The 19375-nt window shown below is 49.5% G+C and overlaps 1 protein-coding gene across 1 annotated transcript in view; it reads right to left on the reverse strand.

Moving 5' to 3' along the window:
* ANTXR2 (ANTXR cell adhesion molecule 2) overlaps nucleotides 1-10014 on the reverse strand; it is a 73512-nt gene extending 63498 nt beyond the window's left edge. The window contains exons 1-6 of the mRNA XM_014260401.2: nucleotides 9820-10014; nucleotides 9163-9234; nucleotides 7048-7119; nucleotides 1318-1399; nucleotides 221-328; nucleotides 54-122 (exon numbers count right to left, since the gene is read on the reverse strand). Coding sequence (XP_014115876.2) covers nucleotides 54-122; nucleotides 221-328; nucleotides 1318-1399; nucleotides 7048-7119; nucleotides 9163-9234; nucleotides 9820-9944 — 528 coding nt within the window. The 5' untranslated portion in view covers nucleotides 9945-10014. The remainder of the gene's footprint in view (nucleotides 1-53; nucleotides 123-220; nucleotides 329-1317; nucleotides 1400-7047; nucleotides 7120-9162; nucleotides 9235-9819) is intronic.
* Between the last annotated feature and the right edge of the window lie 9361 nt (nucleotides 10015-19375).

Below are 19375 nucleotides of genomic sequence, written 5' to 3' on the forward strand. Positions count from 1 at the left end.
AACTCTGGGTTGAGGTACTGCCTAGTACTCTAAAATGGTCAAGCTCTTCTTACCTGTTCTTGCTCAAAATCGTGGACACCAACACAGTAAACTCTTGCTCCCAGCTCTCTGGATTTCCTTGCCTGTGGCATCATAGAACAGAGAAATAAGCATTTTTTTAATTCAAGAGGCAGCACCCAAACTCTGCAGAGCATGACATGTATTTCCAGCTTGTGCTCACCTCTTTCTCTGCATACAAGGGAATCTGACCATCCAGCTTGCCATCAGTCAGTGCAATGATGATACTAGAGAACCTTGAGGCTCCTTGCTTTGCAATTTGCATATTGGCCTGAAAACAACAAAATCCTTTATCCACCTTAAAACTACACCCAAACTTTTAACTGTGATGCATCTTCTAAGCATCTAATACAACATCTGAAATAACAGCTTCATCCTCAAATCTCTCATGACAGTCATCTGCCTCCCTTGAACTCACTACCAGCAGGAAAAAGCCCCTCACTGGTCCTTTCCAGCCACAATTGAGCCCATCTCCAAAGCACTCGGGTCACTGACCAGTCAACCCTCGCAACGCGCAGCTCTCCCAGGACAGAGTGCTTCAAATCCACCATTAGGATTTTCTTTGCTAACCCCCAGATTTCAAACACAGTAGGTTCCAAGATATAAAAAGAACGGCTTAAAACTAATTTTTTTTTATTTTTTTTATTTTTAAATAGCAACGGAATTCCCTTTGCCCGGCTTTTCAGAGCGCAGATCCTGGTTACAAACATGGCTCTGCAGTCATAGGGGAAGAACTGATTTTTCTGTAGCAGTGAAAGCTTAGATCTTCACCTTCGGGGCTAGGGCTTTCATCAAAACTGCATTACTTGAACAAAGAAAAATACAAGCAGCTGGGAACTCCGCAATTAAGACAGTCCAAAATGAAGAGCGTTTGTCTCACAAACGCTGCTCTGTGAGGTAAACTCTCCCCAAGGAGAGCGCTCTGGAAGGCACCGCAAGCCCCGCAGCCCTTCCGAGCTGCGTGTGACTGTTCACCGTGTCACTGGCATGCTGGGTGAGCTCTGAGATCCATGACACACACCCATGCTCTGTGAGCAGGAGCAAGTCTGAGAAATTCCATATGGCAAATTGCTGTGATGGCTAATCATCTTCTGCAGGGGATTTGCAGAGTGTCTGGGCAACGCTGGGACCACTCAGGCAGCCAGAAAGATTTGAGCATAACAGACTGAGGTGTACAACCGTTCTATTTATGTTACAGGTTGTTACCCAAAGGGTGAGAATAGAGGATCGGCTGACTGCAAGAAGATGAGTAAAACCTACCTCTTTTAGTCCTTCGTGTATGTATGTCTCACCTGCTGGTATCACCTCCTCCAGATCCTTTAGGCCTTTCTTGATCTTCTCCCTGCGAACGAAAGAAAAGGTAAGAGACTTTTTGTGTGACCTGAAGTGTGGAAAGGGTGTAATTTACCAATTGAAAAACAGTATTTGTCCTCAAGGAGAACTGAAATGAAAAGCTGTAAATTAGAGCCTTTAGTTAGGATCCCACATGAAGGCAGACTGTGTATTCATGACAGAAGTGGCGCTGTGGGAACAGGTATTTCAGACCTATCTAACGCAATATGCTTCAGTGAGTCAAAAAGCTGGAATCAAGGAAAATGTTCAGGCGGAGTAGATATTGCAAAGAGGTGGTGAAGCATTTTGTAGCCCAGTGGAAATTCTGTTGCATTAGGTCTATTTTGCTACTTTAAACCAACTTTGCTTCCAACCACACTGCAATCAAAGAAATCCCCTAAAACAGCAGTTCTATTTCAACAGAAATCTTCCAGATCAATATGCAGGAATTTAATGACATAGAACAGAACTTCAATAATTAAAACCTTTGCCCTGAAGAAAACAGCAGTAGGCAAATGTAGCTTTTGCAAGACACCTTTTGTGCCCATGGGAAAAGAGCAGGATTGAGGATAGTTTTTAAATTTTGACTGTCACAACCTTTTTGCGTGACCTTTCCGAAGACATCCCACACAGGTCCACAGCTCACACAGATTTAACAGGAAAACATATCTGCACCATGGTTTTTCATGAGCAGTACAGCGGGTCCACCTGCAAGATGCTCACTAGCTATGGAGCTGAAAGGGGAGAAGTCGACAGACTGCACCACAGGAACTGTTTCCAGTGAAATGGGCACAAGTGGGGGGAAAAGGCAGAGAGACTACTGAAAGAATCTGATCCACAGGGTCCTCATTCCCCTGCAAACATAGGTTCAGCCAAGTCCATGGAAAGCCATGCTAGGAAAGGATAAGCAAAAACTAAGGGGCAAAATTTGGGCCAGAATATATAGAACACTGTGACAAATCTAGGTGAGAAAGAGGAACCCAGCAGGGGTGAGGAGATGGAGGGAAAATACATCGCGGGATGCGTGAAAGCTTTCCTTAGGCCAGACCAAATGAGAAAGAATGCATATGCCACACTGCCTGGATGCCACCCACTCGTCATTTGTTCCACGGATGGGCTTCCTCTATGTTTAGCAGCTCTGTTCCAAAGTACAATCCATAGCTGGAATAAGCTCCCCATCACAGGATCCACTGATACAATCCGGGAGGGGAGGGAGTAAAAGAGATATGTGGCATTGAATGTATGGAAGGGAACAAGTTACGTAAGATAATACAATCTGTTTGATCCAAATATTTTACATTCAGCATCTATAGAGACAACTTGCAAGTGATTATGTACGAACGCAGATTATAAACCACAGGGTTGGTGCTTGCCAGGAATGAGTGGCAGCACATCACAGGCGTTAGTGCCCTGCTGCCAAGAAACAAGCAGCAACTCAAGTCCCAGTTTTGTGAAACAGATTTCATTTTGCAGAAATAGCTTTTGTACAATCAGTTCAGTTTTATTTATCTGCAACGTCTTGTGACCCGGTCGCACAGCAATCCCTGGTGTTGCCAGGTCTCTGCCTACAAGGGGTTCCAGGAAAACCTTGGGTAGCATGAGCGTTTTAGCCGCATTTAATCAGGCACCATCTCTTGCCCTCAGGGCACAGCTGCACTAGACAGACCCAGCCAGATGTCAGCTAGCTCCCAGCAGTCTCCAAGCCGGTCAAGTGCAAGTGGGTTCTGGTCTGGATGTCAGAAGGCTGGTGTGGATTGCAGGACCTGGGGCCCTGGGACCAGCAGGAGAGGTGGGCTCTGCCTCTCTGAAACTCCCCCCGACTGGTTTGAAGGCTGGACACGGGACCTCGTGCCTGCCTTCACTGTCCTGATAATGGGACTCAGCAGTCAGCCAGGCACAGCACTCAGGAGCCCCACTCCTGCTCCTCAGTGCTCTCACAACTTCCCTTTCTCTAGTTTCTGTATGGCTGCTTGGTAGCTCCAGAAATCCCCAGGGAAGTTCTGGTTGTGTAACTCATACGTACCATGACAGCAGAGCCCTAAGCCCGGGTGCCTGGACATCCCACAGCACAGCTCGGGAACACTAACAGGGGCTGAGGGACGCTGGCTTTGTGGTGCAAATCAGAAAAGGGAGGGGGTGGAAGAGGCAAAACAGAATCAGCAACTTGCAGCCTGTCTGTGTTTGGGCTGAATAAGTGCAAATTTAATATCTTTTACCCACTCAGCATATGCGCTGCAGCCCATTTCTGTGTTTCAGCACAGGCACAACTAATTTTTAATAGCTACCCCGTCTGTTCTCTCTCTCAGTTGTGTAACTGCCTCAGACAGCTCTTCCAGCAGCAGCCAGGCAAACACAGCTGTTAATATCCATGCAGATTCCAGAATGGGTGTTTTTAGCCCCTCTGAGTGGGGGACAGTATTGTGCATGTCTTTTTCGTGTCACATTCCACCTATTGAAGTGCTGGAATCTTGAATTATCTCAGTGTGATGAGCGTACGAGCGCTGGCAGGAGATGGTGGCTCTCACTGTATCTGAGCATGTATTTATGGTGAGAAATGAGGCTGTGTGCTGCAAGGCAACAGGCTCATCCCTAACAAACAAAGGCAAACAGAACAGGTACTTGGGGTTTGCTGCTAAGAAGGATGTACAGTAAACAGGAAAGCACAAACACACGTCACTGAAACCGAGAGGGGAAGTGTTCTTTGACAAAAAGTGATGGCTCCATCTCTGATGGGGCAAGCTGCTGGACTGGTGAAAGGAAACCCTGCATGAGCCTCCTCAGGTGCATCATTTACAGGAGGTTTATGCCTTCTAGGCCTCTTAAATACTACAGGGGGTTGATTCACTTATAATATTACTCTGCTTCAAACTTGTCACCTCCTGCACAGGCTCCAGATGAAAACCACATCAGTGGCCAACTCTGTGTACCTGGTACACCGGGAAGAACGCGCTCTCTGCAGATCAGTCTGTTTTGGCAAGCTGCCTTGGACCCAAGCGCAGGGGCAGCTCACGTCACCAAGGCCCCAAATGCACCTGTGTCTTACACACCCCTGTCAGCGCACCACTGGACTAGCGGCGAGGACGGTACAGTGGGTCACGTACCAGCTACTCGAGCACACCACTTTTCCACCCTCACCAACACAATCTCTCTTTATCTCCAGCAGGAGTTTCACCCAGGCAGACTCAGCAGGGCCTGGCCACTGGCACCGGTCAGTGCTGCCAAAGCAGGCTTACAGAAACCTGGACTGCCGCTGGCCAGCACAGCTGGCCAAAAGAGAACAAAGGCAACATTGTGCCAGCTGGATGGTATTCCTGAGGGTATCCACTGTCCCAAACCACTTGCCTTCCAACAGTGAGCCCCAAAGGTGAGCGCTCCAATCTTTGTCTGCCACTTATTGAACAGTTTCCAGCTCAACTTGACAAGCGTGTGTGTTTCAAATGAGCTTTAACTGATGTGAGAAGGCTTTTCCACCTGGGTGTTGTGGTTATTCTATGGACTCATTATAGCACTGTGTGTACCATGATTAACAATGACTTCTCTTTAGAGTTAGTCACAGCACTACTCACGCTCACAAAATATTTGGGAATCTGGGGGCTTTGGCGCTATACTGTGGCCTTCTTTTATCCATAGCTCTATTGTGCAGTACACCCAGCAAGAACTTTGTGCAAACAATCAGAAAGCCTGAGGCTTTCAAAAAAAAATAATTCTGCCCTACTTTGATCTAACTGCTGGGAAGAAATTGTGGTTTCCTGGCATTTGGGAATTAGCAAGTAAGCCAGGGCAAAAACATGCCTGCAAGTCCAAAATGCTTGTAAGGAACCAAGGCCATAATATCCAATAATCACCCACACAAAGACCCATCCCCGCAACTGCAGTGTGCTTAGCATCCTTATATTCTGTTGGGAACAATGGGGGCCAGACAGCCTCACTATTTTTCCTCTGTTGACTTCTTTAATATTTAAAAGGACAGCTGCTCCAACTCTCCGTCCCCACCTATGTACATATGGTCACAGTTACCAGTCTCCTTCTCTTTGTAATTCCCCCTGCACAAGAAGGGTGACACTTTGCCTTCCCTGACACACTCACAAGAGCATCAGCCAACCCTGAACTGGAGCCAAGCCCCACAAGGGAACCCACTAGAACTGTGGAGGTTCTTCCTGTGCGTTACACCAGGCTTCTGAGAAAAACACAGCTCTGTGCGTGGCTCCAAGTGTGCCACAGCCAGGCAATGAAAAAGCTGCTTGTGTTCCCATGGCAGGGTTCCAGCATCCTGCCCAGCATTTCAAGTGCTCTGTGTGCTACCACTGCTGCCTCTCAGGCCTGATAAGGAACAGGCCACTGACAGCCTATTGAGATGGAGAGAAGGGACCTCATTGATTTCAGCAGGCCCCAGGACAGGCTCAAGTGTCCTCTCCTGACCCCTCTCAAGCCATCTGGAAAAATGGCTTATAAGCTTGTCTCTGCCCACAGAGAGCAGATCCAATATCTCAATCCGGATGGGGGGAAGTGGCTGTTTTCAAGACAGACCACTTTTTAAATGTTAAAACAGGAGGGGCTCAGAACTGAGTTTTTAGACAGCTCAGATGTCAGCTACATTTCTCTAGCATGACACATGCCTGTTGCCAGTGACAGGTCTTTCCAGCAAGTCTTGTACTTGCTGTTATATATTGTTTAAAACAAATAAACCCATAGCACAACTAAGGAACTGCAGCACACCACATTTTGCACTGACCCTACTGAGGGGAGCAGAAAAGATGGACCACCTCACTTCCACCCTGCCACAGGTCTATGGAGTGACTCCTGAGTGGTTTATCCTACATGTTCAAAACCCAGAAGGTTGTGCACTGCGGTAGCTCCTGGACAGAAGGGGGAGAGCAGAGGTCGTGTTGGTTTTGAAAAGGCTGAGAGGACACCGAAGGACTCAGACAGCAGTGACACTCCTCTGCTGAGAGCACTCGTTCCACACGACCATTGCCCAGTTTCTGTGAGTTCGGTAATTATTTTTGCAATATTCTCTTCTCTACCTTTTTCTCCTCATTCTGTTTCCCCCCACCCATCCTTAAGCTATCCTAGTTTCAAATCCTCACTTGCTTTAGAAATCAGAGTGAGCAGCCTTCAAAACCATCCACTGAAAGTTCAGGTACACCTATCCACCACCACAGTGTCAGGAAGACCTCACACCCTTCAAGTGGCACCAACCAGGGTCTAAAACAGACCCTGAAGCCTAGATTAGGAAATATGAAACAAAATACCTACCTTATGTGAGACTATGAGAAACATTTATTTACCATTTTATGCTTCTCCTAGACATGAAAAAACCCTGATAACCATTCTATGGATGCCGCTTTACAAAAGCGAATGGAAGAATCATTCTTGCACTGCGCCAAGGGAGATGCAGAGTCACACAGAGATGAAAACATTACTGTTAGTTTTTCTGCAAAGCAGTGGCAGGGTTAACATCAAGGATTTGTTTCCCACTATTCCTCTCCTTCCTTTTTTATGAGGCTATCCAAAGATAGGGTCACAAAATTAAATCAGCTTATGACTGGCCACCACTTAGAGGTATCAGTCATTGTTCCGTACCTGTTACTGCTCCTCTGATTCAGTAGGGGCGGAAGGAGGGAGGGAGGGAGAGATTTAAAAGAGCAGAGCACTAACCTGTCTCCAGTTAGCGGCATTATGACGTGTGCCTGGGTGGAAAACACAATAAACGACAGTCTCATCTTGGGGCTTTAGAAAAGAGAAAGAAGGCAAAACACATTTCAGAGAAACGTACAGATGCACAGCATTTCATTCACTTATGCAGGTCTCATTTGCGTGACCTTTATCCTCCAACTTCCTAGGAACATTACTTTGAACTACAAACCCAAAATGACAGGAGTTAAAGACTGGGTTTGTTTCTCTGAGCAGAGAGTTGTGAGACTTGAAAACTTATTTCCTAAAAGCATACAGGGAAATGTCACGCTAAAAAGCAATGCTGTATGAATTGATTTTATTAAGGAATTCAATCTTTTTTTTTTTTATATTTATTTTTAAGAAGGTCACCTGTCTCTTTGCACAGGGTTACAGGGAATCACATCTAATTAGCAGTGGAAAACACCTAGGAGTTTCCTGATGCTCTGGAGGCTCAAGACAGAATTTTTCCCAAGGTAAGTTGTAACGTCTCTCCCCGCATGATTTTAAACTTTATTTGTCACAATTTTAATATATTTACTAACTTTGTAATTTACTGTATATGAGTATCAGCATTAATTAATCAAGTTACAGCTAATAAGGCCTTAACACGTGAAAAGGTGAATGACCGTATGTTTTCAGTTCATTGATGTCAATGACTGTCCTGGGGTGCAACTTACAATTATTGACATCAAGGGAATCTAAGTTCTGCAAATCTACACAGAGCTACACAGACCTTGGATTTAGGATCCAGGCTTGCAGTCAGTCCATAATGGCTTTGCATACCAAAATCTGAGAGGCTCTAAATTAAGCCAGAATTGACAGCAAGGGATTATCACCCTTTTGAGGTGCCAAACAAAACCAAGTACTTGCAATCCCAGCCCCTGGTACCTGCATCACTGCCTACCGATTACTGTGGGATTTCCCTGTTGGAGATGCAGCCCCACGTGCAATACCCTCCAAGTTATGCTTTCAGCCAACTTCTCCTCAGGATCCCCACAGAACCTTTCTCTCCACCAGCCAGCCCGTCCATGCCTCCCCTGTGAGTGCTCGGACAGTGGGATGGGAATGCAGCCAGACCTCCACACAAGTGTTGCAAGAGGGAGTGTCACTTGGCTGGAGAAGATGCTGAACTGAAAGATTTCCGCTGAAATCTTTCCACCCTTTCGGGGAGGAAAATGTTTTACAACCTACCCAAAGAAATCCTGCTTTGGTATCAGGCTCTCTTTTTCCTTTTTTTTTTTTTTTTAAATTCCAGAGCTTACAAAACAACTTCCAAAAGTTTCTCTTGCCCCCAGACAGAAGTTTTGCTTAAGTTTACAGAAAATTTGCTTTTGACAAGATGAAAATACACAGTATTTAATTATAACAGCCTAATTGTATCCTTTTCTTAGCAAGCCAAGGTCACAACTGCACTCTGCGCCTGGTTTTCCTCAGCAAAACCTACCGCACCATCTCTTTCCTGTGTGTGGTGGGGGATTTATTCAGTTTATTCTGGGTTTTGTTGTAGGGCTTTTTAAAGCAAAGCGCTGCAGTCCTCAGCTGTTGGTACAGAGCCGTCAGCCAGGATTTACAGCAGCTATTTCAAGAGGAGCTGGACTGGCCCCACAACACTGCTGACAGTAACAAAGTTGATTATATGTAAGTACAACAACTGCAGTGTTACACGGCATGGGCTTCCTCGGCATTTGAGCTTTAACACTGCTCTCTTCCTTTTGACCTGCACTATGTATTTACACATATGTTTACATGTGTTCAAGACTTCTTCTTTATGCAGACCCCCAAACATGGAATTTGAGCAGTCTTTCATCAGAAACTAGGCACGTGTTACATTGAAAAACAAGTTGAAAAAAACATCAAATCACGTCTGAGAGTCATTTAAGAAAGTATTTAAAGACACATATTGTCAGCTTCTTGCTGATGTCCGAGCACAAGAAAATAAAGTAACAGTTGTCAGCAATTTAGGTCTTAGAAGCCAAACTTCTAATGTGTTTGTGGAACATGTCCCCTGAGTTTGGAAAAGCAAGGGGGCAAGGTGGGTTTAACACAGCCCAGAATTACTCCAGCATCACCTCGGCTGTCACAAGCAGCACCACGCACCTCACAAATCTTTCTGTCAGCTGATTTACAAAATTAAATATCTCTTGCCAGTTCGTCGCCACGCTCCCGGACCTAGGAGGGAAAACCAGAGCACATCAGCGGCCTGATCTGGGATGACATTTCGTGGAGAAACTGACAATATTCGCTGTTCCGGACATCTCGAGGTTCCGCCAGCACTCGCTGCTAAGTTTGTAGCCCGGGCCCCGCTCCCCACTCGCCCTGAGGGCGATCGCGGTCACCGAACCTCCCCACAAAAGCCCGGCCGGGCGGGCGGCAGATGCTGCCGCCGCTCGCTCTTCCACCGTCTCCGGCCGTGAACGCACCTCCGGTGGGAGAACTTCCAGGGGCCCCTCTCCACATCCCCTCAGGAGGTCCCGGCACGATTCCCGCCCTTCCCGCCGAGCCCCTCTCGATGCTTTCCTCGCCGCTTCCCCTCACGACCCCCCGCGCGCGCGGCCCCCGAGCGCCCCTCGCGCCCGCTTCGCGCGCGCGGCCTCTCAGCGCCCCTGCCCTCTCGCGCTCCCCGCTCGCGCCGCCCCTCAGCGCCCCCGGCCCCTCAGCCCCACGCAGCCACCGAACAAAAGCGGCGCCACCGCCGCCCCGATCCCCGATGGCGGCGATTCCTCCATCCCCGCCCGCGTTTCCCTCCCCGCTTACTTGTCCAACACGAAGTACATATCGAAGGCTCCGTGGCAGGACGGCTCGCCCGCAGCCGGCGCGGCGCCGGCGGGCAGCGGCGGCAGCAGCAGCGGCAGCAGCAGCAAGGGCACGGCACCGGCCATGGAGCCTGCGGGCGGAGAGCTGAGCCGGCCGCTGCCGTCCTGCCGCTCGCCGGAGTGGCCGCCCCTCGCCGCCGCCACCGCGGCTCGCCCGGCCCGGCACGGCCCTCCCTCCCCGCGGCGGCGGCTGGGGCGGGGGACAAGGGCGGGCGGGCTCGCACCGCCCCCGCCCGCCCGGCCCGCGCGTCTCCCTTGCGTCCCGTCATCCGCGTCAGACGCGCCCCGGCTGATGTGGCTGCCAGCGCTGCACGTGTGCCAGAGAGTAAGCCCCAAATACATTTTATGTTGAGGGGGGTCGGGGATGGCACAAACACCACAGATTGGCGATTTTGAAACAAAAAAAAGCCCCGTCCTAACAGTGTCTCCCACAGGCTGTGGAGGTGAATCAGACTGCAAAAAGGACCTTGCTCTTCCGTCCACAGGAAGAGATGAGGAAGTCAGAGTCATCCTGCTGGAGAGTTTTCCTTTTATCTCACTTCATTCCCATTCCTGCAGTCTCTGGATGGTTCGCTGTAGCTACAGCTCTCTGACCCAGCACATCCGTGTCACAGTACCTTCTCCATGCCGATCCCAGCGCCAAGCCAAGCCTCCCTGTGATGGAGATTGGAAACGTTACTAAAGCCCGTGGACCAGCAGTGAATAATGTCAACCAGAGATCTGGCTCACAAAGTTCTTAGTGCCTTCGAGCTAGCAAGGCCAAAGGGTAAGCAAGCGGTGTTTTGCAGTCCCTGTGGATACACAAAACATGGGAAATTAAGGACAGAGCAGCCTGGGCTTTGCCAAAGACCCAGCCAAAAAAAAAAAAAAAGCCATGCAGAGGCGTGCAAGACAACAGAGGAAGCTTGCTGACCTTCCCAAAACCAGCTGTACTCCAGCTTTCCAAGCTGCACGAGTCCACCCCAAACCCCAAGAGCACCCGCCTTGCCTGGGAGTACGTGTCATGTTATCCAGATGTTGGAAGTCTTGCTTTAAGCACATGTGACCCAGTGTGCTTGCAACAAGCCTCCACTGCCAGTTCACTCTTTGCTTGTTTCCAAGTGTGTGAATTCCTTTTAGCCTGTGGTTTCTGCTGAAGAAGCAGATAAATTATGGCTATTTTGCTGGAATGGCTGGATGAGAGGGAGGTAGGCACATAGGACATACAGGGCAATGGTTCATGGCTGTTTGGCTTCATTCACACAAGGGCTGGAGCCTCCTTTCCCAGATCCCAGAACTCGTTTGCTGATGTTTGCTCTCTCCCCGCCCTCTTCCAGCACCGCAGTGCTGCATAAACCTTGGCGTGGGGTGGGGCATCAGCAGCTTGCCAATGCCAAAACAAGGACCATGTTGCAGCAGCAGGAGGGGACCTTGGCTCTCGGCTGCACCGAGGGACCCAGGCCAGCTGCACACCTCTGTCCCAACCCCAGCTGAGTCTCCCACTGCCTCTGGGTGTTGGCTCCACATCTGAAGCAGGCGCAGCTTGCCCTCACTCCCCATCCCACCCGTCTGGAATCAAGGCCACTTGCACGAGGACTTCCTTTACACTGGCTTCTTGTGCCTGGAGGCTGGGACAGCGGGGAAACCAGGGGGACCAGGGAGAAACCACCCTCAGTCATTGAAAACAGAACTCTCAAAAAAAAATACAGCTTTGAAGTAACCCAGCCCTAGAAGCAGAAGTTTTCACGTGGATGGTCAATGCAGGAACGAATGCAAGTTCACTGCCAAGGTTTACTGCAAAGAAAGTAGTGAACAGAAAGGCATACAGCTCCCTTCTTCATCTCCAGCACTTGAAGATGATTTCCCCACATGCTGTCCCTTAATATCCACCCTCTCCCACCTTCTTTTTGGCCCAGGCTGGTTGGGAAGACCTCAGGCAAATGGTGCCAAAGCGAACTCGTCATATTTGGGGAGTGAGCAGTTGGAAGGAAAAGTCACCCTGGTGTAGCCTGGCTGTGAGCCTGGCCTGTGGGTCCTCAGGAATGCTGTAGCAGAAAGGTGGTGCCTGGGGGGAAAATTCTTCAGTGCTATGGTGAGATGACCTCAGGACTGGAGTCAAACAGTGGCTCGGTGGCCACACAGGCTGCCTTTTGGATAGACTACAGAAGGTCAGGAGGGCTTTGTTGCTTGATAAATGCAGTTCAGGTCCCGGATACCTCTGCCCAACAGCTGTGAGCCGGCTTGATTTCTTCAGGATGCTCAGTGATTGCCAGCATTTGTAAGAATGAAACTCTGGTGTGTCTGTGCGTGTGGCTGCAATGCTGATTAATTGTATCTCCTTTCTGACTCCGATCTGGGACTGCCCCTCTTCCAAATGATCCAGGGGCAGCATGCAATGGGACGGCTCCGCAGTACTGGCACCAGCCAGCGCTTCCAGACACCCTGAGCTGTGCAAACCCAAGGACAGGTGACGATGATGATGAGAAGCCTTGAGCCAGGGCAGCTCACAGGAGAATATTTTTCTGCTCCCCTCACAGGATATGAACCACACATGGAAGTCTCATGCTTTGTAAAAGGAAAGAGAAACCAGAGGGACTCCAGCAGTTATACAACATGCAGGAGCTGTTTGAGAGCTGCCTCCTGAAGGATTAGCTACAAATCCTTCCTCTCTTTACAGCTGTAGCCTTGTGTCTGTGTGCATCCTGTGAAGCAGTGTAGAAATGAATAAATAAAAAGGACAGCATTAAGTAACACAGGAACATTCGTGTCCATGTGGTATTGCCTGCATCATCCAGATGGAAAGTATCTGTCTAGACAAATCTGGGAATTATGCAAGCTCAGAATTCCTGAATAGCTCTTCGGTTGTAATATCGTGAAACATTTGCAGTACCCACAGAATATAGGCACAGAAACACGGGGGAAAGAAACCCTTCAATTCCAACAGCTGGGACACCTAAATACTGATGATGTGCTGGATGAGAGAAGGTGGAAATGCAGGAATATGGAGCAATGTCCTTGCTGTGTGCATGCTGACTCATCCCCGAGGAGTCAGGATCATCCCTGGTGCTCACTCCTGTCTCAGCAGAAGTGGAGCAGGCTCCTTTCAGCTTCTTATGGTTCTCTGCTGCCTGATGCCCTGGACAAGGCACAGAGCCGCTTGTTTCCACTTCTCCGGAGCTGTTTGTTTCCACGGTGCTCAGACAAGCAGAAGGAATGAAAACAAAGAGGGAAAAATGGGCTGTCCTGGTGCAAACCACAACAGCATAAAAATAAATCACTCTTGGCCTGGGAGAGCAAAAAATAAAAGCAGGACAGAAAACATGGAATTCCCACTCTGGACCAGGAGCTGATGCTGACTCTGAGCAATGCCCAGGGATCACCGGGGCTGGGAGCTTAGCACAACTCTAGAGTTGTAGTGACCCTTTTTGGTGTTCTTGGGAAACAACGGCCCGGCCAGAGGAGACAGAAGAACGGAGCAGTCAGGAACTCTGCCTGCAGAGCAGCACAACCCGGGGAGAGGATGGCACAATTCCCAGTAGTATATAGAGGAAAATAAGTTTTAAAAAAGCACAGGTCGTGATCCAGCAGTCATCCAGTTTGTGTCAGTTTTATCACTGGCTCCAGGGGGACAGGTTCAAACCTTCCAAGGGTGCATACAAACGGAAACATCGCTCTGGAGGAAAAGGGGCTCACATTTCTCCATCTGGCCTGGCCCCTCCAGTGCTGCAAAGGACAGCGTGAGACAGCATTGTGTCAATTCTGCCCTCCCAGGCCTAGGAGAGAAAGAGTAAAGAGCAACTGTGGGGCTGAGTGATAAAACAAGTGCTTATTTTGCCACTGTTGTACCACTGTTTGGGGGCAATCAGGGCAATATTTATGCAGGGCTGCAGCAGGACATCATGCCCGAGCCACCGTTGGATCAGCAGCCCAGAAAGCAGATGTGCCAATTTCCTGTCCTTGATGATGATGGGCCCTAATTACGCCAGAGCTGTGGCGATGTCCTTTCTTGTGTATGACCCCTAATTTGGTTTCATGAAGTCATCTGTGCCAGGTTCTTCCGGCTGCAAGGCTGGGGTGAGTGACAGTCACAAAGAGCCGTGTGCTCCGTGTGCCCAAACACCTGGCCCGTGCTTTGAACAAACAAAATTCAACTGGGAACAAACAATATTCAGGCAACCCACTGGGATTTGGGTTAGCTGCTTGCCTTTCTTTACCTCTTGCAGGTATCATGCCTGCTAACAGGAGGCTGTGTGCTGGGGGGATCATTCCAAGACAGGTGTAGGCACTCAGCAGAGAGCAGCACTTAAGGGAGGCTGCTCACTTTTGTGGGGATGAATTTCAGAATTGGGGGAAAAAACAGTCTCTTTTGTTTTTTCACCAGAGAGAATCCCTTGCTGGTGTTGCTCCTGGTGCTTTTTTCAACTTTTCACTGTTCCTTTCCTTGGTTTTTCCAGTTTATTTGGGTTTTTTCTTTCCCCTTTTTTTCCTCTTTTTCTTTCCCCCTCATAATTTGAGGAGTTCCCCAGTTTTGGAGATTGCCAGCAGAGCATTTATTCAGCTTATGTATTTAAACAGAGGCTTTTATAAATTTGAGCGAGGCTTTTTGAATGGCATTGGAGGGGAGATGTTTCAGCTTTTTTCTTGTGTGACATTTTGAGGGAGCTTCTTGGGGTTCAATTTTTTTTGTTTTTTCTTCCCTTCTTTTCCTCAGAAGGTCTTTGTGGAATTAGACATTTGTCTTTTGGTGTAGATCCTGCTTTGGGTGGGTGGGGTCACTGCTCCTGATTGCTCCTGAGCCCAGCCACTCTCCCCAGGAACTGTTTGTTGTTCCCTGACTGTGGGACTCTGGTTATTGTACCAGCAGCTCCCGTCTCTGGGATCCCCAAGCCCCGGGATCACCTGGGTTTGCTGCTGGTGGGAGAGGATGGTGGTGAGCATTTGGCACAGAGGTGGTGTGGAGGTTTGCAGGGCAGTGAGAGGGGGAGATGCTGCTCCCAGGATCCTCGGGGATGCACAGCGAGGGCTTGGTGGCCATACAGTACCTGCTTCTGCCTGTGCCTGGTGGAGCAGGTGCTGTCCTGAGGGAGATGTGCTGCTGGCACAGGTGGGACTGTGGGAGCCTGGTGGAGGAAAGCTGCACAAGGAGGATTTGGGGCTGTGTAGCACCAAGAGGAGCAGGTGGTGAGATGCCAGACTTTTGGTGGAGCTTCTGCAGTGACCAGGCTGCAGATAAGAGCCAGGGCACCTGAGTTGGAGGTGGTGCTGCCATGAAAGGGGATGGAGGCTCCACACTGGAGCTGGGTGACAGCTTGTGCCACCTGGAAGCTGGAGAAGGCTCTGACCCAGCATTTTGTGAGGGAAGGAGCACTGAGGAGTGAGGCTCTAGGTGCTGGGCATGCAGAAGTTGGGGGGACTGGAGGGGCCTTGGGAAGGGTCAAACAGCTCCAAGGAATGCTTGAGCAGGTCCCTGTGGCATGGCCAGTGTGGGAAGAGCAGAACTTCCAACTGTCCCTGCTGGTCCAGGATGCCATGTGGACACCAGGGTGGATGGATCTGGGATCAGTGTGAGAAGGATGGCCCTCTGTGGGTGCAGAGCTCCTCAGGGGCAGGCTGGCTGTGTGCCTGAGGCTGGGAGAGGCATGCAGCAGCCTGTAGGGGAACTTTGTCACCACACAGCTAGAGCTGAGCACTGGGGCAGGACAGCCAGAGTGGTGTGGTTGGGATCACAATCACAGAATATTCTCAGTTGGAAGGGACCCATGAGGATCACTGAGTCCTATTCCTGAGTAAATGGCCCATATGAGGATGGAACCCGCAACCCTGGCATTTTAAGCACCAGGCTCTCAAAACTGAGCTAATTTGGGGTCAGCTCACTTTCTGGGGTTCAAAGGCCTGACTAGATTTTTGATCTGTTCTTGGCCACGTTTAGAGCAAGAGGTAAAGCCATCCGAGGTACTTTGCAACCTGACTGGGTGATTCTCTTGCTTGCCTACAGCCCCTGCTCTTGGCTGCAACACCGTTCTGCTGCCCTGTGTAATTTCAGGTCAGTGAAGATTTCTCCAGATAGACCATCTAGAGGATGTGCTTGGGGAAACGCCACATTCAGAAGGTAGGATGGGGTTTTTATTGCAGTCAGCTTCTGGTTCTGCTGCTGGCAGACCACAGGGCAGGAAGGGTGCCTGTGGGAGCAGACGTCTTCTGGCTGACTCACGGCCCTGCCTGGTTATTCACCAGCCAAATAGCACCAGTGACTTGGCATACATCAGCCTTGCCCTGTTCATGTGAGCTGCTCCCCTGGCTGCCTGGATGGCAGGGGTTTCTGATCATCAGCGTGACGGTGCTAGCTTTAAGACTTGAGTGAAGCAGCTGGGATGTGTCTTATCTGACTGGTGTTTACATCTGTGTGACTCTGAATTACCTTTTCCTCAATTTCTCCACGTGTAAAAAGTTTAACTTACATGCACCCATGTCCTGCTGTCTGTCATCCAAGATTTTATCCTTTTCTCTTCTTCCTGTGTCTGGGCAGTTAAGATGGGTAGAGGTGGAGCAGTGTTGACTGGATTGCAGCCTTCATTTTCTGCAGTGCTGTTGGCAGAGCAGCAAATGCTACAAGGGCAGGAAGGGTCATGTCCCTTTCCCCAGGGACAAATTGGTGAGGCAGCTTGGCAAGGAGGTTGTATGTTTTCATGGATCAGCTTAGCGGGGTGTAGAAGGTAGTGTGCATTCCTGGCATTGCTTTTGGGGAACAGTTAGAGTTGCCATGCCAGTTAGTAATAGCCACAGGGAGAGAGCTGGGATACTAAACTCTCATCCCCCATGGGGCAGTATTTTCATGTTCATATTGAATTCTCGTGCGTATAAGGTCTTCTAAAGGAAATGTTTCACTCAGCAAAGATAATCAAGAAGCAAAATAGCTTATGGTCCAACAGTAGCATGGCACCATAGCCCAAGAAAGCTGTAGTGAAACATGTTGAGCAGGAAGGGCCTTCAGTCCCTGCTGAGGATATGCAAAGACATGGTTTAGTTCCTTGGAAAACTCATTTCCTGAGTCGGAGACAGTGATGAGTCAGTGTGCGTTCACCTGGGCAGCTCATCTTGTGGCACAGATGAGCCATAAGCTCAATAGCTCCCTGCCAGTCCCATGCTCTCCCTCTTCCTCTGCTCAGGAGCATTTACTTGTTTTGCTTGCTGTTCCAGGATTTTGTGCTCCTGTCCTCGCAAGAGCCATCAGAACCAGCCACACTTCAGAGAATGAGCCAGAGTCACCATGGGCTTGGAAAGGTACTGGGTGCAGAGAGCAAAAGAAATGGGAAATGGTGTCAGCTGCAGTGAGTGGGCGGATGTTCCATATAGACAGGGTTTGTTTGGAACCAGTCTAGTCCTCTGCAATTAGAGTTATGCCCTTAGAAATAAAGTTTACTTGGGAAGTCATCAGTGACAATCAGTGTGCCAGCAATGTTTGTCCCCTCCAGGACTGTCTTGCAATCTCAGCCTGTGTTCTCAGCACCTTCCCTGTTACCTGCCTGCCATCCGAGTGCTTGCTCAGGCTGGAAGCATGGCAAATGGCAGTCTGTTCTCTGCAGTTTGGCTGGGAGAGGTGACCAGTGTGCACCCCTGAGCGTTCCATGCTCACCATGTTTTGTCCCATTAGTTTTGGAGCTGTTCTGCAGGCACCAAGTGCAAGGTTGGCCACAGGCAGGAGTTACAGAGAGAGCACAGCTACTCTGAGCTAGAAGCATGGCAACTGTTCATCATGTCTGTCCTTATCTGCAGGAAATAAGGAGTAAGCCAAATAAATCCTGTCCTATAAACCAAACCCTCCTGAGCTCAGCTCTCATGAGCCACGTCACAGATCCTGGATGAGCGGCAGGGAAAGGTGCAGCTGAGTCACCAGCAGTGAGTCAGCACCTTGCTGCCGCAGGGCAGCTGTTTGTACACACAAACGTGAGCCTGCTCTGTCCTTGTCTTCAGACGCACCGTACACTCTTCCCTGGACAGGCAGGTGACATCAGTGCAGCGTGTGACTGGATGTGCACGTTAGTGACATGTCTGAGTGACAGTGCTGAGGGGGGCTGCTGGTGTCTGACGAATCAACAGGAACATGGATCTCAGTGATCCGAGTCCCCTAGAGATTGCTGGCCAGTGTGGGCACGTGTAAGCAGGGCTGAGCGGCCACAGCTGCGGCACTGGTTCCTTTCAGCTAGGGCAGCAAACCTTGGGGGTTCATATTCTCTTTTCCAGTTTCACTTGTACTGCAGTCTCCCAGTGTGATCACTGGGGGAAAGGACTGTGTGGGGTGTAATGCTGCATCCTGGCAGCACAGGGAAACTGGGTCTGTACAGCATCCCCAGGGTCTGTACATCACCCAAACTAACCCTCAGGTGTAACTGGAAGCAAACACAAAAATAACGGCAACTTCTTCTGGGGCCTTGGCTTGGGTTCTTCCCCCTGTCCTGCCTTACAGAAATAATGTGCTGTCTCTGCTGCTGTGCGGTGAGAGACAGCTCCCATCATCAAGTGGAGATTTTAGGGGTGTGCAATAGGAAGGCACAACTTCCTGTGCCTCGTCTGTAAAGTTCCTAGGCATCCTGGAATAAGATGCATAACAAAAAACACCAAACAGAACGCTAAAAACGCCAAAAAAACAAAACAAAAAAACACAAGCAAAACAGGCAAAAAAAACCCCTCCAAACCAGCTTTTCAGCTGTTGTGCTGAGGGAATTTTCATTCAGCATCTTGTAGGCAGTGTTTCATGTCTTGCAGAATGAAAGTTACTGAATGTAGCTCATGAAGGCAGAATGCTGTGATATAATTTAGAAGCTCATTAGAGATCATAATCACAGTGACAGATGTTGGTGGGAAGTAGGAACCATTACAAAGAAACATAGAGAGCTGTTTGTCATGAGGATACTAGATCATATGGGGGCAACATTTTCTGAGATATCTAAAGGATCTGATTATCACTTGGAGGTTTTCATCTAGGTTTCATATATAAGTCGCTTGGAAAATAAGACTGGAGCACTCAAATATTGAAAGGCCTTTTCACAACTTGGCTTGTGCGAGCCGTAAATTGAAATTGTGTCTGCAACCCATGTAGGAGCAGGGCATGCCCTTCCCTTGGGTGAGCTGTGCCTACCACAGCATCTCCAAGTGGGATAGTGGGATGGGAGCTGTGCTGTGTGGTGGGAGAGCCGTGCCTGGGTGAGGAGCAGTAGAAGCAGCTGAACTGCACAGGTAGCTGAAGCAGGGGCCAGTGGCGTGTGCTGCAGAGGAAAGGGCTTCTAAGGGTGGCCAAAATGTGTTACTCGGCCTGTGACTGGGGTAAGCGTGAAATTGTCACCAGATCTGGAGATGTGCACTCTTCCTTTGTGCTACCCACTTCCTCGGGGTTGCATCATCAAGATTGAGACAGATTCTGCAATTCCTGTGCACGAGCAGTGACTCGGATGTGGCTGCTGGCGTGAGGGGCGTGCGCAGCTCCGTGGGGACGGAGCGGAAACCCCGGTCTGCCGGAAATC

The sequence above is a fragment of the Pseudopodoces humilis genome, chromosome 6, assembly GCF_049639895.1.
Source record: "Pseudopodoces humilis isolate 2021_Gansu_Grassland_sample_001 chromosome 6, ASM4963989v1, whole genome shotgun sequence".
Classification (NCBI taxonomy): Eukaryota; Metazoa; Chordata; class Aves; order Passeriformes; family Paridae; genus Pseudopodoces; species Pseudopodoces humilis.